At 41.0% G+C, this 18,179-nt stretch overlaps 1 protein-coding gene across 6 annotated transcripts in view; it reads right to left on the bottom strand.

The window, feature by feature from the left end:
• The window catches only part of LOC124787685 (inositol polyphosphate-5-phosphatase A), a 330,769-nt gene that overhangs the window by 207,067 nt on the left and 105,523 nt on the right, over positions 1–18,179 (bottom strand). For all 6 annotated transcript variants that reach the window (XM_047254512.1, XM_047254513.1, XM_047254509.1 and 3 more), the window contains one exon: positions 3,245–3,348. In XM_047254512.1, the coding sequence (XP_047110468.1) occupies positions 3,245–3,348 (104 nt within the window). The remainder of the gene's footprint in view (positions 1–3,244; positions 3,349–18,179) is intronic.

Below are 18,179 nucleotides of genomic sequence, written 5' to 3'. Positions count from 1 at the left end.
CACATGGTGACGCCATTGAAGAGGATCTTCGAGTGGGCGAAGGATAAGACCGTCTGCCTTTGTTCAACTTCGAGTCTTTCTGGTTAGCAGGGGAAGACTCAGGTGTTGGTTGACTGGAGGGACATCTGAAGTCCTCACAGGAGTATTCCTTCTGTCCTTTCTAGCCTGCCAGTTGTTTAGCTGGTGATTTCGTCCCTTTGGTGGGGTGTTGCACTGCTGGAGGAGGAGACGGGGATGCTACCATGTCACTGGGCGATTTCACAACTGCGGTGCTAAATTTGAAGTCTAATTTCTGCGTGGCCATGTCCTTCATCAAGCAAGATGTAGCAAGAACAGTACTGTAGGTGCCAGATGGTAGAACACACGGTTTCCAACTACCCAACAACTCGAGAGCGTCTGGGTAAGGCACTTTTTCCTTCACCGAGATCTCCTGGACAGCCTGCACATTGAGATACACAGGACAATCACAGGAGATGGTGACATGGTCACCATTGCAGTTGATGCAGCAGGGAGAAGGCAGACAATTGCCCTCTTGAGCATCCATACCACAGGTTACACATTAGCCGCATGTCAACAGGACTCGCGAGTGTGGCTGAAATGATGACACTGGTAGCAGCACATCGGATTTGGAACAAACGGTCTAACTACGATAACTTCATAACCAGCTTTGATCTTTGACAGAAGTACCACTCTATCAAAAGTGAGAAAGAGTGTGTGTGGGCACTAAGGAGCCATCTACTTTCTCCATCACCTGATGGACGGCAATGACATCCTGATCAGAGAGGTATGTTTGGATTTCTGTCTCGGTCAGACCATCGAGCAGCCTAGTGTAAATAACATCACAGGAAGAATTCAGCGTTCACTGGACCTCGACACGAACAGGGTATCCATGGAGGAGAAAATCTGCAGGCAGTAGTTGTGCTTGAGATCAGAAGTAGTCTCCAAAAGCAAAGTGCCATAGCGTAAACTAGAGCAAGATTTCATAAGGCCAGCAAAATTGCATCAACACCTTTCTGAGTAATAAACGGATTTAACATAGCAAAGGATTGACAGTCTTCAGTACATGGAACAACGAGGAATATTGGTGCAGCTGGGAGAGTCTTTGAATCTTAAGCCTCATTCCATTTACGTTTTGTAGATGTTGATTGCGAAGATGACTGACTCACTGTGAGAAAATCCCCCACGATTACCAGCGTCTCCTATGGTGCGCTCCTTCCAACTGGGGGACCCTTTTACAAGGGGGTGCACCCCCCCCCCCCCATAGGTGATAGTTCACACCTCCCCAACGCCTGACAGAGGGTCCAATCGGCAAGTTGATAAGGTAGCAGTCTGTACCAAGGGGTATGTGTGAACCATACCTGTCGACCCGGGGCTGGGAATTATGTTACCCCCGTAACCTGTTATGTGTCAGGTGCGTGGGCTGGCCTTCAGGAGCACACAGGGAGGAAGAACAGGAACCTAAAATGCCAAAGCAGAGGAAGGATATGAGAAGATGAACGAAGAAAGAAAAAAGGAACAGTGGAGAGTATTCTGATACTGACTACCGAAAATGCAGAATACATTTCCAAAAACAGCCCAGACATGTTCCCCAAGGGAGGGGAAAAAGAACAACAAGAGAACAGACATGCAGCATGGGAGGGAAAAATGCTGTGAAGGGTGGGGTCCCATGGTAGCCAAGCAGGAACCCGCAAAAGAGCGGTAAGCCCTCTGGGGGCTGAACGTGAAGTACTCACGGTGTGTAGGGTCTCGGGAGGCTAGGAAGATTATCTCCAGATAGCCATAAACAGATTGGCATAGGATGGTACAATTCAGGTGGACAGGTGGGAATGACACATAAACAAATCTGCAGCACAATGTCGGTGTGTGCGCATGTGCGGGATGGAGGTCAGGGACTGAAGGAGCGGTGTAGGGGAGGGGGTAGCATGTGTGTATATATGTTCTCCACCTGAAAGATTTTTGTACGAAAGCTAGCAAAGTTTTCATCCTATTACTCTGCCTGTTGACGATTCAACACTTCCACTATATCACTATTCGGTGAGTGACCTCTTTTACTCCTAAATTACATTTCTTTTTTTTCTTTAAATTTTTTTTTACCAAAGTGACTACCCCCTCTGCTACATCATCGTTTTATATTTTTACTGTTTTAGAAGCTATACTACTGCATGTCACAATTTCCATTTCATATAACGCTGTTGCGACTACTGAGCTAGTACAGGGTGTTTCAAAAAGAATGACCTGATTTCAAAACTCCATACTTATTGATAAGAGTGTACTACAAATTATGGGATGAATTGTGAAATTCTAACAAAACCTTAAAGTTTGAGCCACACTATTACAAATGCTCTATGCATCCACCAGCAGCAGCAGCATGAATAACATCTAGATGATATCTAAATTCGCCACTAACTTTAAGCAATGTATCTGCTTTTACAGACGTTAAGGAACCTGTTATTCTGTTCTTCGCTTTTTCTACGCTCCAGTGTAAGGTAGGGATGAACACACTTTCCTTCAAATCTTCCCAGAAGGAAAAGAACTGCATGGGGCTTGTCTCAGGAGTTTTGAGGCCAAGAATGCAGGGTAGTGTCTTGGGGTTCAGTGTGCTCTGTCCTGTGTTGAGCTATCTTCAAATGCTGCAGAACTGACTTTTTCCACAACTTCAGGATCACTCTGATGACGTCATTTTCCAACAAGATGGAGCACCTACATGCTGGCCAAACATCGTCAGTTTTTCAATGACACACGCTCTCAACACTGGATAGGCTGCTTGGGATCCTGGGACACATTTTTTCATGTGGGAATATGTGAAGGAAAATATGTTCATCTCCCCTTTATCTGGTGACATAAAAGAAGTGAAGAACAGGGTAACAGCAGCCATGACTTCTGTTAAAGCAAATATGTTGTTTAAAGTTTATAATGAATTTAGCAACCATCTATATGTCATTTGTGCTGCTGCTGGTGGACACACACAGCATTTGTAATCACAGAGTTAAAATTAAGACTTTCTGAGTATTTTGTGTTCCATCTCATGTTTGTAGTATGCTTTCATCAATAAATATAGAGTTTTGAAATCAGATCATTCTTTTTGAAACACACTGTATTTTGGAGTTCACACTCCTACCATATTTCCTTTTTCCTTCACACAACAAAATTGTCAGTTCTAAGACAGTTTGAAATTCATATATGACAGGAGATGTTTTGATACATTTCATATTCATAATTATTAATTTTTTATTGGATATGTTACCTCTGGGAAAAAATCTTGAGGAAATTTTGATTTTTCTTTTGTGCTAACTGCTTCGATGTTTCCAGAATGAATGTCCTTTCCTTTGACAGTCACAAATGTTAGAGCTGAAAAAAGTAGAACAGTTTACCATAAACATAAAAAACAAACAAAACTTTGATAACTACTTCTAGTGAAGACGAATTCTGCATGTAATGAATCTTATTTACTGTATTATGAAGGAAGAAAGGAAGGTATATGACAAGGTTATCAAAAACAGCACAAGCTCAGTGTGGGAAGTATAGGGAGGAGGTGGGGGAGGGTGTGTGCATGGAGGAGGGAAGGTATTCCCCCTCCCCCCCTTCCATAGTGGGTCAATGAATGAGACATCTTGAGTAGTTAAGAAAACCTGTAACATGTAGATGGGTGAAATGATTATGATGATAAACCAGAAGTTGGTTAACTCCTTACATAATTATATTACTTATGGGAGGAGTTGGTTGCTTTGGTTGAGGGAATGGCTTACCTCGGATGATGTGGAATGACAACTCTCGATTGGCATTCAGGGTCAGACGAACAGCTCTGCAGAACTTCAAACACCATTCGACTACAGAAAACCTTCTATGCCTTCAGATCTGCGAGAGCACATGTGAGGCAAGTGATAAGAGAATGGAAGAGGGCTTCCTGGAAGGAATTCACAACTTCCGTTAATCACTCCACTTCCACTGCGCAAGTGTGGGACTCAAAAAGGCGGATTTCAGGTAACGGCAGTACATGTCCCCTTACAGCCTTGTCAGGTAATGAGGTCTTGATGGACACGCCAGAAGACTTGGCTCAGATTTTAGCTGAACACTTTTTTACTGTCACTGCATCATCCAGACAAGCTCCTCCTTTTCAGGTGTTCTGTAGGACTGCAGAAATGAGGAAGCTCCATTTCTTCTCACATAATGAGTAAGTGTACAACCTTACATTCTCCATGTGGGAAGTAACCCATGACTTGGAAGGAGGCAATGTTAATTCCATTCTGGAAACCAGGCAAGTACCATAGCGCCCCTAACATTTATCAGAGAGTAGCCCTTACCAACTGTATGGAGAAGACTCTAGAATGCATGGTCATCTGCTACAGTGTCTTGCTGCTCGAATCCCGAGATCACCTGAACCACTCCCAGTGCGGTTTCAGGTGCTACCATTCCACCCTTGAGAACTTAAATTCTACTGGAGACAGTGATACAGGTGTCGACCTTATGCCGAAACCATTTGGTTTCTGACTTTGAGAAGGCATTCGACAGTACTTGGAGGTACATCATCCTTCACCATCTTCATGAATGGGGACTCTGTGGATGCCTGCCACTTCTTATCCAATCATTTCTCGAGAACCAGCATTTTCGATGTGGTGTTGGTGATGCCTTTTCTGACTGCTATGTTCAAGAGAATGGGATCCCCCAAGGCAGTGTACTCAGCGTCACGTTGTTTGCTATTGCTATCAGTGGCATTTCTTCCTCAGTCAGGAGCTCTGTCAAATGCTCTTTGTTTGTGGGTAACTTTGCAATCTCCTCCTCTTCCTCTAATCTTAATGATGGTGACAAGGCAGCTAGCTGACCATTAGGAGGCTGGAAACCTGGGCCATTCACCAGAGAAGACTACATGTATCAGTTTTAACCATGCTCGGCGAAGTAGCTTTAAGTGTGAGAGCAACTAATGAATATCCTGAAAGACAACATTTTCAGTGACTGTGTCTTGCCTAATGTCATTATATGCCTTGCTTTTGCACAGTGGCATGTGGCTTAGGTGGTAAGCTCATCACCAACAGCTTCCAAACAATTTCTGTTTCAAGTGTAGCACTTTCCCCACAGGTACACCGACAAGTGCACGTACTTGTGCTTGAGTCTGTCGACTGTGTTCGTGTGGAGGCATCACACTTGGCGATTGGCGTCTTAAGGGACGATGCAAAACAAGTAACAAAAACCAAAGGTTGCATAGCTTTGAAAGCTTTTCAGCTTCACCATAGGGTATGCACCTCTTGACTTTCAACTCCTGAATTTCCCTTTCCTCATTGTCAACCTCACACTCTGTTCCACAGTGGGTGATCACCAGAGCAGGTTACACATTTCAGAGTAAGTGTACAAGAATTGTCTGATTCATGAGCTGAGCCTCCACAACTGCCACACACAGCCCTCCCATTACATCCCATAGTGGTATGGCCAAATCTTTGACATTTGAAGCATCCCATTGCGTTAGCAACAAATGAGAAAACCTTAAGACAGATATAGCCTGGAAGTATTGTTGAGGTAACTCTGGAGTACTAAACATTAGAATGAATGCTGCAGATTTTTCCAATTTGCCTTTGACTCTCCTCATATGGTTCTGCACTTCAGCAACGCCCATATTTTTCCATTCTTCACGTAACTCTGCGGGGTCCATCTCCGTTACATCAGAGGAGGTAACCATGCTCTTACTGACGTTAAGGGTGTGATGCAAATCAACCTCCCTAAGGCCTTACATCCCAGAAGCTTAGATACTTGGTTTGAGTCAGCAGTTTCAACTAGAAGTGTTCCATTATGAAGTCGTCTGACACGTTTTAGAGACCCAGCAATACCTTCCAATGCCTTGTGAATATAGAAAGGGGAGATCTTCTCGAAGGTTCCCCCTGTTCACTTGATTACAATGAAAAAGTTATGGCATATTAACACCCTGTTACTATGAGTCTGAGACTTCTTTTCAGGAGGACTGACCAACCGAGCTCTCTTTGACGAATGGGTGGAGGTACTACCTGATGGTACACCCATCCCATCATTAGCAGTAGTTTGATGAGACCATTCTGTAGGGATCCCACGAGATGCTAGGGAAACAACTGTCAACCCAGGCAGAGCCCTGCATGCCTCAGCAAGCCTTCTACAACTGAGGGGCAGCAGGTGCCCCAGAGGTTTCCCGTTAGACTATTTTACCTCAACAGCCATTCACCTCAGCACATAACACACTTTGAGGATGAGGTTTTTTCTTATAGAGGTGTGTACTTCCTCGCATCCAGCCGGTGAAGCCAAGGCCTCTGTTCTCCAAAACACACAACATTTCACCAACGCGCCGTGTGGTGGTAGCTGAAGTGGGCCCGCAGTTTATGGTAACAGAGGACTGATGCTGCTTACCAGTCCCCAGCTCAGGAACCCGGGGTCAACCAGCCCATACCCAGCAATCAAATGCTGAGCCCCTGTGGGTATTTCACTTGCAACAAACTCAAACACTACTTCAGTGAATGGGATTGACTGTGAAGGACAACATCGCTTGTGAAAGAAGGCTGAAGTAACATTTTGTTGATGTTGACGACTGATGTACCAATAAGGCCTACTTGGATTGGACAAAGATAGTTGCTTAAACAAGGCCACAGCTGGTTTCTTGCACTATCTCAGCATTTGCCTGAGGTGATTTAAGAAATCCATGGAAAACCTAAGCTGGATGGTTACACAGGTGTTTGTATTCCACTCTCCTCACCTTTCATGTTAGCAGTGGACAGTTGCCGCCAGTAGCTTAATTAATATTATTTACAGTTACTAAGGTTTATCCATAGGAAAATTTGAGGAAGTGCAATGATAATGAAAAGATCCCCTTCTAAACTGATAGTTGTGAACATGTTCAGTGTTTGCTTTGGGACTCCACTGCTACAATGCATTGGTACATGTACTGTTACAGTTACATACCAGCTACTTGATTCTTGTGTGGGCTGTTCTAATTTGGAATACCACACTAATATAAGCTCTTGCTGATTAGTAATGTTTTTTGTAGGTGGTACACCAGGTGGTTGTGCATTCTGAGCTGAAACTCATACCACTTTAGGTGAACATTTATTTTAATTATATGGACATGGAACACTGTTTCTTGTCTTCAATATTTTTAGGGTGGTTCAGATCGTTACCTTGACCCAAATTGTATGTATTGTCTTTGTGTTTACGTTTTTTATCAGATAATGTCAAGGCTGAGTTAATTATCCATGATGTGATTATTCAAATTAAATGAACTTAACTTTGATTAATAGGGACTTCAGTCAATGATTCCACTAAATTGTAAAATGTACTTATATTATCCAAGTCTCAAGTTCGAGTTCTCTCTTCTCTATCTCAGCTACTGCATAATTGCCTTTGTTGCCAATTTATATGGCAATGTTCAATAGTATGCAAAGAGAAGAGAAAAGGGGCAGAATCAAACCTTGGAGGAAGAGAAACTGCTTTTTAGGAATAACTTTGTGATTAATTTTAGTAGAAACAATTTTTAAAAGGCAATACATTTTCTCAATTCAACACTGAATAATTCATCTTACTGTCACTAACATTTCAAGTTTACTGGTGTGATTTCATATTGCAGTCCTGTTTGAATGAACAGTATTTGTGATTTTGGGTTGAACTTCCCAGCTGCTGCAGATAGCGAAATCCACATTTTCAGTTGCCATTGTCTCCTTTCTTTATGGTCTCCATTAACTGTAATTGGAAGATGACAAATGAAGGTAGAGATATACTATTCCATGGTATTCTATAGATAATTTTTGTTCAGTGTGAAGAGGGATACTCTATACAACATTAGTGGTGAACTTCAAGTAATTGCATCTGCTCCTTTTGGTTGACTCCTAATTTGCTGTTTGGATACATCTTGGCTTATGGGCACTCCAGTTACACAACTGAGAAGGATGGACAATGTTGTTGACACAGACAACCAGGACGCAAATTCCATCATCATCATCATCATCATCATCTAAGACTGATTATGCCTTTCAGCGTTCAGTCTGGAGCATAGCCCCCCCCCTTATAAAATTCCTCCATGATCCCCTATTCAGTGCTAACATTGGTGCCTCTTCTGATGTTAAACCTATTACTTCAAAATCATTCTTAACCGAATCCAGGCACCTTCTCCTTGGTCTGCCCCAACTCCTCCTACCCTCTACTGCTGAACCCATGAGTCTCTTGGGTAACCTTGCTTCTCCCATGCGTGTAACATGACCCCACAATCTAAGCCTGTTCGCCCTGACTGCTACATCTATAGAGTTCACTCCCAGTTTTTCTTTGATTTCCTCATTGTGGACACCGTCCTGCCATTGTTCCCATCTACTAGTACCTGCAATCATCCTAGCTACTTTCATATCTGTAACCTCAACCTTGTTGATAAGGTAACCTGAATCCACCCAGCTTTCGCTCCCATACAACAAAGTTGGTCGAAAGATTGAACGGTGCACAGATAACTTAGTCTTGGTACTGACTTCCTTCTTGCAGAAGAGAGTAGATCGTAGCTGAGCGCTCACTGCATTAGCTTTGCTACACCTCGCTTCCAGTTCTTTCACTATGTTGTCATCCTGTGAGAATATGCATCCTAAGTACTTGAAACCGTCCACCTGTTCTAACTTTGTTCCTCCTATTTGGCACTCATCTGGTTTATATTTCTTTCCCACTGACATTACTTTCGTTTTGGAGATGCTAATCTTCATACCATGGTCCTTACATTTCAGATCTAGCTCTGGAATATTACTTTGCAAACTTTCAATCGAATCTGCCATCACAACTAAGTCATCCGCATAAGCAAGACTGATTATTTTGTGTTCACATATCTTAATCTCACCCAGTCAGTCTATTGTTTTCAACATATGATCCACAAATAATATGAACAACAGTGGAGACAGGTTGCAGCCTTGTCTTACCCGTGAAACTACTCTGAACCGTGAACTCAATTTAACGTCAACTCTAACTGCTGCCTGACTATCCATGTAAAGACCTTTAACTGCTTGCAAAAGTTTGCCTCCTATTCCATAATCTCGTAGAACAGACAATAACTTCCTCCTAGGAACCCGGTCATATGCCTTTTCTAGATCTATAAAGCATAGATACAATTCCCTGTTCTACTCATAACACTTCTCCATTATTTGCCGTAAGCTAAAGATCTGGTCCTGACAGCCTCTAAAAGGCCTAAACCCACACTGTTTTTCATCCAGTTGGTCCTCAACTAATACTCGCACTTTCCTTTCAACAATACCTGAGAAGATTTTACCCACAACACTGATTAAAGAGATACCTCTGTAGTTGTTACATTCTTTTCTGTTTCCATGTTTAAAGATTGGTGTGATTACTGCTTTTGTCCAGTCTGATGGAACCTGTCCTGACTCCCAGGCCATTTCAATTATCGTGTGTAGCCATTTAAGACCTGACATTCCACTGTATTTGATGAGTTCTGACTTAATTTCATCCACCCCAGTTGCTTTATTGCACTGCAATCCATTGACCATTTTCTCCACTTCCTCAAATGTGATCCTATTTCCATCATCATTCCTATCCCACTCCACCTCGAAATCTGAAACATTACTAATCTCATTTTCACCTACATTGAGCAACTCTTCAAAATATTCCCTCCATCTGCCCAAGGCATCCACAGGATTCACCAGCAGTTTTCCTGGCCTGTCCAAAATACTTGTCATTTCCTTTTTACCTCCCTTTCGAAGACTGCTAATAACACTCCAGAATGGTTTTCCAGCAGCTTGACCCATAGTCTCCAACCTGTTTCCAAAGTCTTCCCAAGATTTCTTCGTGGATGCTGTAATTATCTGTTTGGCTTTGTTTCTTTCTTCAACATAACTTTCTCTGTCTACCTGAGTTCTAGTATGTAGCCATTTTTGATATGCCTTCTTTTTCCTTTTACAGGCTGCCTTGACTGGGTCATTCCACCAAGCTGTTTGCTTCATCCTACTTTTACACACTACTGTTCCAAGACATTCTTTAGCCACTTCTAGTACTGTGTCCCTGTACCTTGTCCATTCCTTTTCCAGTGACTGCAATTGACTACATTCAACTAGCTGGTACCTTTCTGAGATCACTGTTATGTACTTGTGTCTGATTTCCTTATCCTGTAGTTTCTCCACTCTTATCCTCCTACACATGGACCTGACCTCCTGCATTTTCGGCCTCACAATACCAATTTCACTGCAGATTAAATAGTGATCAGTGTCATCAAAAAATCCCCTGAATACATGTGTGTCCCTCACAGCCTTCCTGAATTCCTGACCTGTTATTATATAGTCAATGACAGATCTGGTTCCCCTGCCTTCCCAAGTATACCAGTGAATGTTATTATGTTTAAAAAAGGAGTTTGTGATTACTAAGCCCATACTGGGACAGAAATCCAAGAGTTGTATCCCGTTCCTGTTGGCCTCCATATCCTCTCCAAATTTACCCATAACCTTTTCATACCCTTCTGTTCGATTTCCAATCCTGGCATTAAAATCACCCATGAGCAGAACACTGTCCTTGTCCTTTACTCTAACAACTACATCATTGAGTGCCTCATAAAAACTATCCATCTTATCTTGAACTGTCCCTTCACAATGTGAATATACTGACAAAATCCTAATTTTCTTGCTAGACACTGTCAAATCTATCCACATCAGTCGTTCGTTTACATACCTTATTGCAACTATGCTGGGTTCCATTCCTTTCCTGATGTAAAGCCCTGCACCCCATTGTGCTATTCCTGCTTTGACTCCTGACAGGTAGACCTTGTATTCTCCCACTTCCTCTTCTTTCTCACCCCTTACCCGAAAATTCCTTGTATCAAGAAAAAGCATTTGTAAATAAATTATGAACATCTGACAGATCTGAGTTTCCCTCACACAAAGGTCTAGAGATTTAGCCGTTAGTATTTACATCCTACCCATATTCCTGTATATTTCAGTTGGCACTCTGACTAGTGAAATCTCCCTTTAACAATGCTTAGTGTTAAAAAATTTAAGAAAAATTTATTTCTGCATCAGGAAGACAAGCCTTTTGTGGAGTATAGATTCAGTTTCACCTCAAATTCTTACTGAGTGTGCAACACTTATCCAAAATTGGATCTTTTATCACACAGTTTATAAATTACACTGAATAAACATAAATCATGTACTGTGGATAATGAAATATACTTATTTTCCATTGCTGTCATGGCCTTCAGTCTGAAGACTAGTTTGATGCAGCTCTAAACTAGTCTATCCTCTGCACGTCTCTGCAGAAGTATTGCAACCTACATGCATTTGAAACTGCTCTCTGTCTTCATGCCTTCAACTCCCACCACAATTTTAAACAACCCTTCTTCTCACCGTTACCAAACAGATGATTCCTTGATGCCTCAGGATGTGTCTTATCGAACAGACCCTTCATTTGGTCGAATTATGCCATAAATTACTTTTATTCTCAATTCAGTTCAGTATCTCTTCATTAGTTATCCTATATACTCTACAGAATTTCATTCTTTGATATCACCACATTCAAAAGCTACTACTCTCTTCTTGTCTGTACCATGTATCCGCTACATCTCAGAGAAATACGTTCAGAAAAGACTTCATAATATTCAAATTTATGTTATATGTTAAAATGTTTCTCTTCTTCAGGAACACTTTTCTTGCTATTGCCAGTGTGCATTTTATATCGTTTTCACTTCTGCCATTTCAGCTAGTTTGCTATCCAAATAACAAAACTCATCTATTGCTTTTAATGTCTCATATCCTGATCTAGCTCCCCTCTTATCAAAACACTATCCATTCTGTTCAACTCCTATTCTAAGTCCTTCACTGTCTCTGACAGATTAAAATGTTTTCAGCAAACTGCAAAGCTTTCATTTTTTCTCCCTTAACTTTAATTCCCTTTCCAAATTTCTCTTGGTTTCCCTTACTGCTTGCTTGATGTTCACATTGAACAACATTGGAGATGGGCTAAAACCCTGTTTCACACCCTTCTGAATAACTGCTTGCCTTTCATGTCCTTCAACTCTTACAACTCTGGGCTGGTTTCTCTACAAGTTGCAGGTAATCTTTCACACCCTGCATTTTATCCCTGCTACGTATAGAAATGAAGGGGTGTAGTAAGAATTAGTATGATAACATTCTCTTTTTTTTTCTTTCGTGCCTTTCTTTTAATGCTCCAGACAGTGTTAACAAATAGTTCAATATCCAGCACTAAGAATCAAAGCTTACTGTATAAAAGTTTTGTCTGATTGTATTTACGTTCTTGTTTTTGAATTTAATCAAACATATAACACAAAATAATTGAAAAAAATCACTTTCTTCTGACCATCAGGCAAATTTCAAAGAATATAGTACGTGCTTTGTTGTAGATATGCACAATGAAAAGACTCTCACAATTACAGCTTTCAGCCAATAAGGCCTTCGTCAACAATAGACGTCAGGCAAAAACACACACACACACACACACACACACATGCAGTCTCAGACAACTGAAACCACACTGGCAGTGCAAGTTGCAGGTGCGTGTGCATCTGACGTCCATTGTTGATGAAGGCCTTATGGCCGAAAACTTTAATTGTGTGAGTATTTCCATTGTGCCTATCTGAGACTCAGCATCTCTGCTATATGGTGAGCAGCAACTTTCCTTTTCATAATATAGTTATGAAGAATATGGTCCGCTTGACATAATCAAAAGCTTTCTCTGAATCTACAAATGCTGTAAATGTAAGTTCATGTTTCTTCAATGTATGTTCTAATACACGCCTTAGGATCAGTATTACCTCATGTTTTCCTTCATTCCTCTGGAACCCAAATTGATCATCCCTGAGGTCAGCTTCTGCCAGTTTTTGCACTTCTATAAATAACCTGTGTCAGTATTTTGCAACCAGAACGTATTAAACTGATATTCAGCACCCGCCTTCTTTGGAACTTAAATTATTACATTCTTCTTTAAGTCTGCTGGTACTTCGCCAACTCTTATCTTGCAAGCCAGGTGGAGCAGATTTGTCATGGCTGGCTCTCTTAAGGATCTCAATAATTCTCAGGGACTGTCATCTACCCCATGGTCTTGTTTTGACTTAGGTCTTTTAACGCTCTGCCAAATTTGTCTCCTAATATATATCCTATTTCATTGTCTACTCTCTCCACTCAATATTCATTTACAAAGTTTGTTTAATAACTGACAGCAAACTGAGAAAGGAAACATCATGAGAGGTGAGTTCTGAAATATACGTAGCGCACCATGAGTACCTCAATGTGTTGATGGCATCTCACACCTCATTATTTCTACCTTGCAGTAACTGGAACGGAAACCACCATCTATAATATTTCCATCAAACTGCATTCATCTTAATGGTAATGAAACTGGGGCAGTTTTCAATGTGCGTGATGAGTCAAAATGCGAAGTAAGTGATTTAAAAGTAGAAGAATTCGACAATGTGTCAACTGACAATAATTCTTTAGAAAATTGAAGCCTGAGTATTGAAAGACGAAGTGGTGATGACCAACAGGATTATCGTAGTTGGGGAAAGTTGCACAACACAGTGAGATTGTTACGGCCAAATATTTACAGTTCAAAGAATTGGTATTCATAGCCAAGCACTCCATCACCAGAAATTTCACTAGTTTTGCCAATTGCTTTTCAGTAATTAAGTCCACAGAGCCTCGCAGATGAAACAAACAAATACGAGACAACATTTCAAAATAATCCTCTTTGTAATGGCTTTAAAATGTGACTGTTGGAATTGTAAACATTTCTGGGAGTGATTCAAAACCTAATGATTAATCAAAAGTCCAACATGAAATACTGCTTTTATAACTTTTTTCCAAACAGTTTTATTTGGATGTGATTTCATGTTGTATATTTATACAAAGCTTTTGGATGTTACATGTAGGCCCTCAAACACAGACGAAGTATTCTCTGCTACGTACAAAATGTTCTATGTCAAGAGGATATACTTTAAATACTCTATTCGAGGCAGTGTTGTTGGCATTGATAAAGTACAGCACTTACAAAGGCCACATCAGTTTCAGAATGTAAAATGTACAAGAACCAATGAAAGGGGGCATGCCTTCTTACATTTTGACTGATTATTTTAGAGGTTTTGCCATTTTATGTCCTACTCTATTACAGCCATCTTACAAGGGTAGTTCAAAATGTAAAGTAACAAGTCTTCTATAAGACAGCAGAAATGGAAAACTCTGTGCCTGATACTGGAGTAAATTAAGAGAGGGAACCCCACTTGTTATCATCATAGGGTTGCCACATTACTCAGACAGAACACTTCTCCCAGTAGGCCAATATGTTATTCATGGTATCCATCACACAATCAATGGAGACGTTATGTTTCTGTGCAGTCTGCTTCACATTGACATGGCAATCATCTTGAATCAACCCTCTGACATGGCAAACATTGTCATCTGATGTGGCCGTGCCTGGCCACCCTGACAGCTCTTATCTCTTCTGTTTTTGCTATATCAAATTGCACCTGTTTTCATCACGTTACACTCGTTCCATAAACTTCCACTGGCTGGTGAAGAACTGCAAACTGCAGCAACAGAAAAACTACATTACATCCTGCCCTTCAATTGTCACAACGTGTCTGACAATGTCTCTATCATGAACTTTTATTTCAAGTAACAATAGTACAGTTTCCTCCATCTACAGACAGCATTTGAAAGCTTTGATCATTTCTTCTATCTAGATATTGAAGTTGATTTCCATAGGATCCGCACATATTATAAAATTGGATATATGTGTGTTGCACATCTCCTCCTAAACCAGTGGACTGAATTCAACCAAACTTTGTACATGTATCTCTTACTGCATGGAAAGAGCCACTGTAAGGGTAAGAACTACCTACCTATGAAAGGGGTGGGTGTGAAAAAGAAGTGAGCCCAAAATGCATGGATACTTAGGCTTCATTTGTCCAGTAGTTGAGAATGAGTGGTCTTAATGACTTGCAACAAATTTTACACATAATTTCAAACCTTTATGAAACTTTTTCTCCCTGACAGCCCCCACATAATGATGAAAGGAAGAAAGTTTATCACTCACTACATATTTGCTGTTCACACAGTAAAACTACTGTATCAAGAATGTTGTTTTAATTTATTATTCCTTTACCGCTAACTGCATTTACAACACATTCTGCAGACAGTATCCACGTATGCCACTAAATGTACCTACAAAATTATATCATTTTATGGCACACTAGTCTGGAGATAGAGTCCAAACACAGATGCGTGAGAAACTGTCGCATCATTCACGACATTTAAATTTATTACTTCTTTACTACTAAGTCTATTCAAAAAACATTTCACTGTCAGTATCCAAATAAGCCATTGAACGTAACTACAAAATTATATCATTGTACAACACACAATTCAGGAGGTATGATGTCATGAACATTGAGATGCTTGAAAACGAAACTGCATAGCATAATTCACTACAGATACATGTGAACTACGAATACAAATGTGTGTGAAATATGTTAAATATATGCGAAATTATGTGGGATGTGTGGGCATGGGCAAAGTTAAGGGTAAAAAAGCACCACCTATACCCCTCAACTGATCTCAAGCAAACTTGGTCCATATACTACTTACTTTCTGGAAAGAAATACTGTGGGGTAAGAACCACCAACCTCCTATAGGCGAAAGGTGATAACATTGAGAGCGAAGGGGGTGGGAGGAGATGGACTTATAGAAGGTTGGAATAAATACATATATGGGCAACACAGGGTGCTCATTAGTATTTATGTATCTTTGAGACATCATTACATTACGTATCAAGTCACCCATGTAGAACAGAGTCTTGCAGCATCAAACTTAGCATACACTAGAACCACCATACACTGATCAGCCAGAACGTTATGACCACGTACCTAATAGTCGGTATGTCCAAATCTGGCGATGCAACATGGCATGAAAGCAATGAGGTCTTTGTAGGTTGCTGGAGGAGGCCAGCACCACAGCAGCAAATGCAAGCCACCTGATTCCTGTAAATTCCAGGGAGGGAGGGTGGGTGGGGTGGTGATTTCTGACACCGTGTTCATTCCCATTCTAGATGTGTTTGTTTGGATTCAGATCTGGCTTGTTGGAAGGCCAGCACAGCAATTGGAACCCACCACTGAGTTCCTCGAACTGGTCCATTACACTCCTGGCCTCATGATATGGTGCATTATCTCATTGAAAAATGCCACTGCCATTGGGAAACATGATCGTCATGAAAGTATGCATGGGATCTGCAACCAGCGTACGATACCCCTAGGCCATCATGGTACCTTGCACGAGCTCCTCTGGAGCCATGGATGCCCATGTGGTTCCCAGAGCACAACGGTGCTGCTGCTAATGGTTCTCCATCGCACAACACAGGTGTCAATGAGCTGTTCCCCTGGAAGACAATGGATTCACACACACCCATCAGCATGATGAAAAATGTATCAGGATTCATCAGATTATGGAATGTGCTGCCACTGTGCCAGCATCCAATGCTGATGGTCATGTACCCATTTCATTCATAGTTGCCGATGTTGAGGTGCTAACATCTGTAGATGCATGGGTTATCAGCTGCAGAGGCTCATCATTAGGAGAGTTAGGTGCATTGTGTGCTCAGACACACATGTACTCTGCCCAGCATTACATTTTTATGTTAGTTCGCCACATGTCCTGTTTCACTAGTCTGACCAGCCTACGACGTCAGATATTTGTGATGAAGGGTGGCAGCCCAACCCCACACTATCTGAACATGGTTTCATCTTGGTTTCGCCATGTGTTTAGGCACTCACCACATCACTCCTGGAAAACTCGACAAGTCGTGCAGTTTCCGAAATGCTCATGCCAAGCCTCTGGACCATCACAATCTGCCCTCTGTCAAACTCAGATTGCACACATTCACCATTCACGGACAGCACGCTCACTGATACTACATGTACTGTGCATGTATGACTAGCAGTCATTCCTAGTCAAGTGTCACTGCTAACACCAGGACGAGTTTATATTTGAAGCAGGTTAGTGATCATAATGTTCTGGCTGATCAGTGTATGACACTTCAAAATACTTCTTGCATTCAGTTTTTCACAGTTCTTAAAACTAATGTAGTACTTCTCTGTGTACGTCAGTGTTACTGTTTCATTTTTTCTTTTTTTGCACAAAATTTCATTGACCAACTCAATAACCATCTTCAGTTGCTGAGAGTTATGCTATTACGTGTACTCACTGTCTGAACTGCAACCAAATTGAAATACTGTTAGTCTCATGCCACTGTTTATAGATGACCATAAGATCAACTCTTGCGGGACAAAATGTCCTTTGATTCTCATTTGGTTTTCACAGTCCATACTCGCATTCTATGAAATGAACATTTTCTCCAGCAATTTCCAGTTCTGGCAGATGTGATGGCCAGTGAGATCCTAATAAAATTAGTGCCATATCTCAAAGCCTTATTTAAAATGAAACCTCAGTCCCTGTTTATCAGGTTTTCCAATATCTGTATTTCAATAGGCTGCTCAACTAAGCAGTCCCAGAAACTTGGTATTTATACCACAATACTACTCTTATCATATTTCATTTCAATCTGGCTGGAGTCCAGGCAGTGAGTACACACATCAGTAACTCACAGCACCACAAGAAGGCTAAGCTGGTTATTGAAATAGTATGTATAAAATGGAAACAACTGCTCAGCTGAATGCCGGGAGCACATAATCAATCATACCAAGAAAATATGAGAGAGAATAACTCAAAATTGCCAAAGTATGCTAGATTTTAATTTATAATATGGTCATATTCTGTTTGATGAACTGTTGTAGAATTCCAGTGGCACAGCTTTCAATGTATTATTCACCCATGTGCTATATGGTTAGAAGAAGACAAAACAGAAGAAGACAAAGAAGGAGAAGGAGGAGGAGGAGGAAGAGTAAATGACAAATTGGTAGAAATTATGCAAAGCAATAGGTGTCTGATATTGAGGAAATATGAAAAAACAGAGAAAAGTGATTGAAGCATGTTCCTGAAAGACACTACCAGGAAGATATTTGTGTGACAAGGTAGACAGCTACTGATACTGCAGAGAATGTATAGTGGCTATGTAACAATATTGAAAGTATTTGCAACATAAATGAAAAGAGCGAGTGCTGTTGACAGTACACTGCACTGCCAACTCTTTATGCCTGTTGAATAAATAGTATCGACAAGAGAACTGTTACCTTATTTCATTAA

This window comes from Schistocerca piceifrons, chromosome 3 (assembly GCF_021461385.2).
Source record: "Schistocerca piceifrons isolate TAMUIC-IGC-003096 chromosome 3, iqSchPice1.1, whole genome shotgun sequence".
Lineage (NCBI taxonomy): Eukaryota > Metazoa > Arthropoda > Insecta > Orthoptera > Acrididae > Schistocerca > Schistocerca piceifrons.
This window is presented reverse-complemented; position numbering and strand designations above follow the sequence as displayed.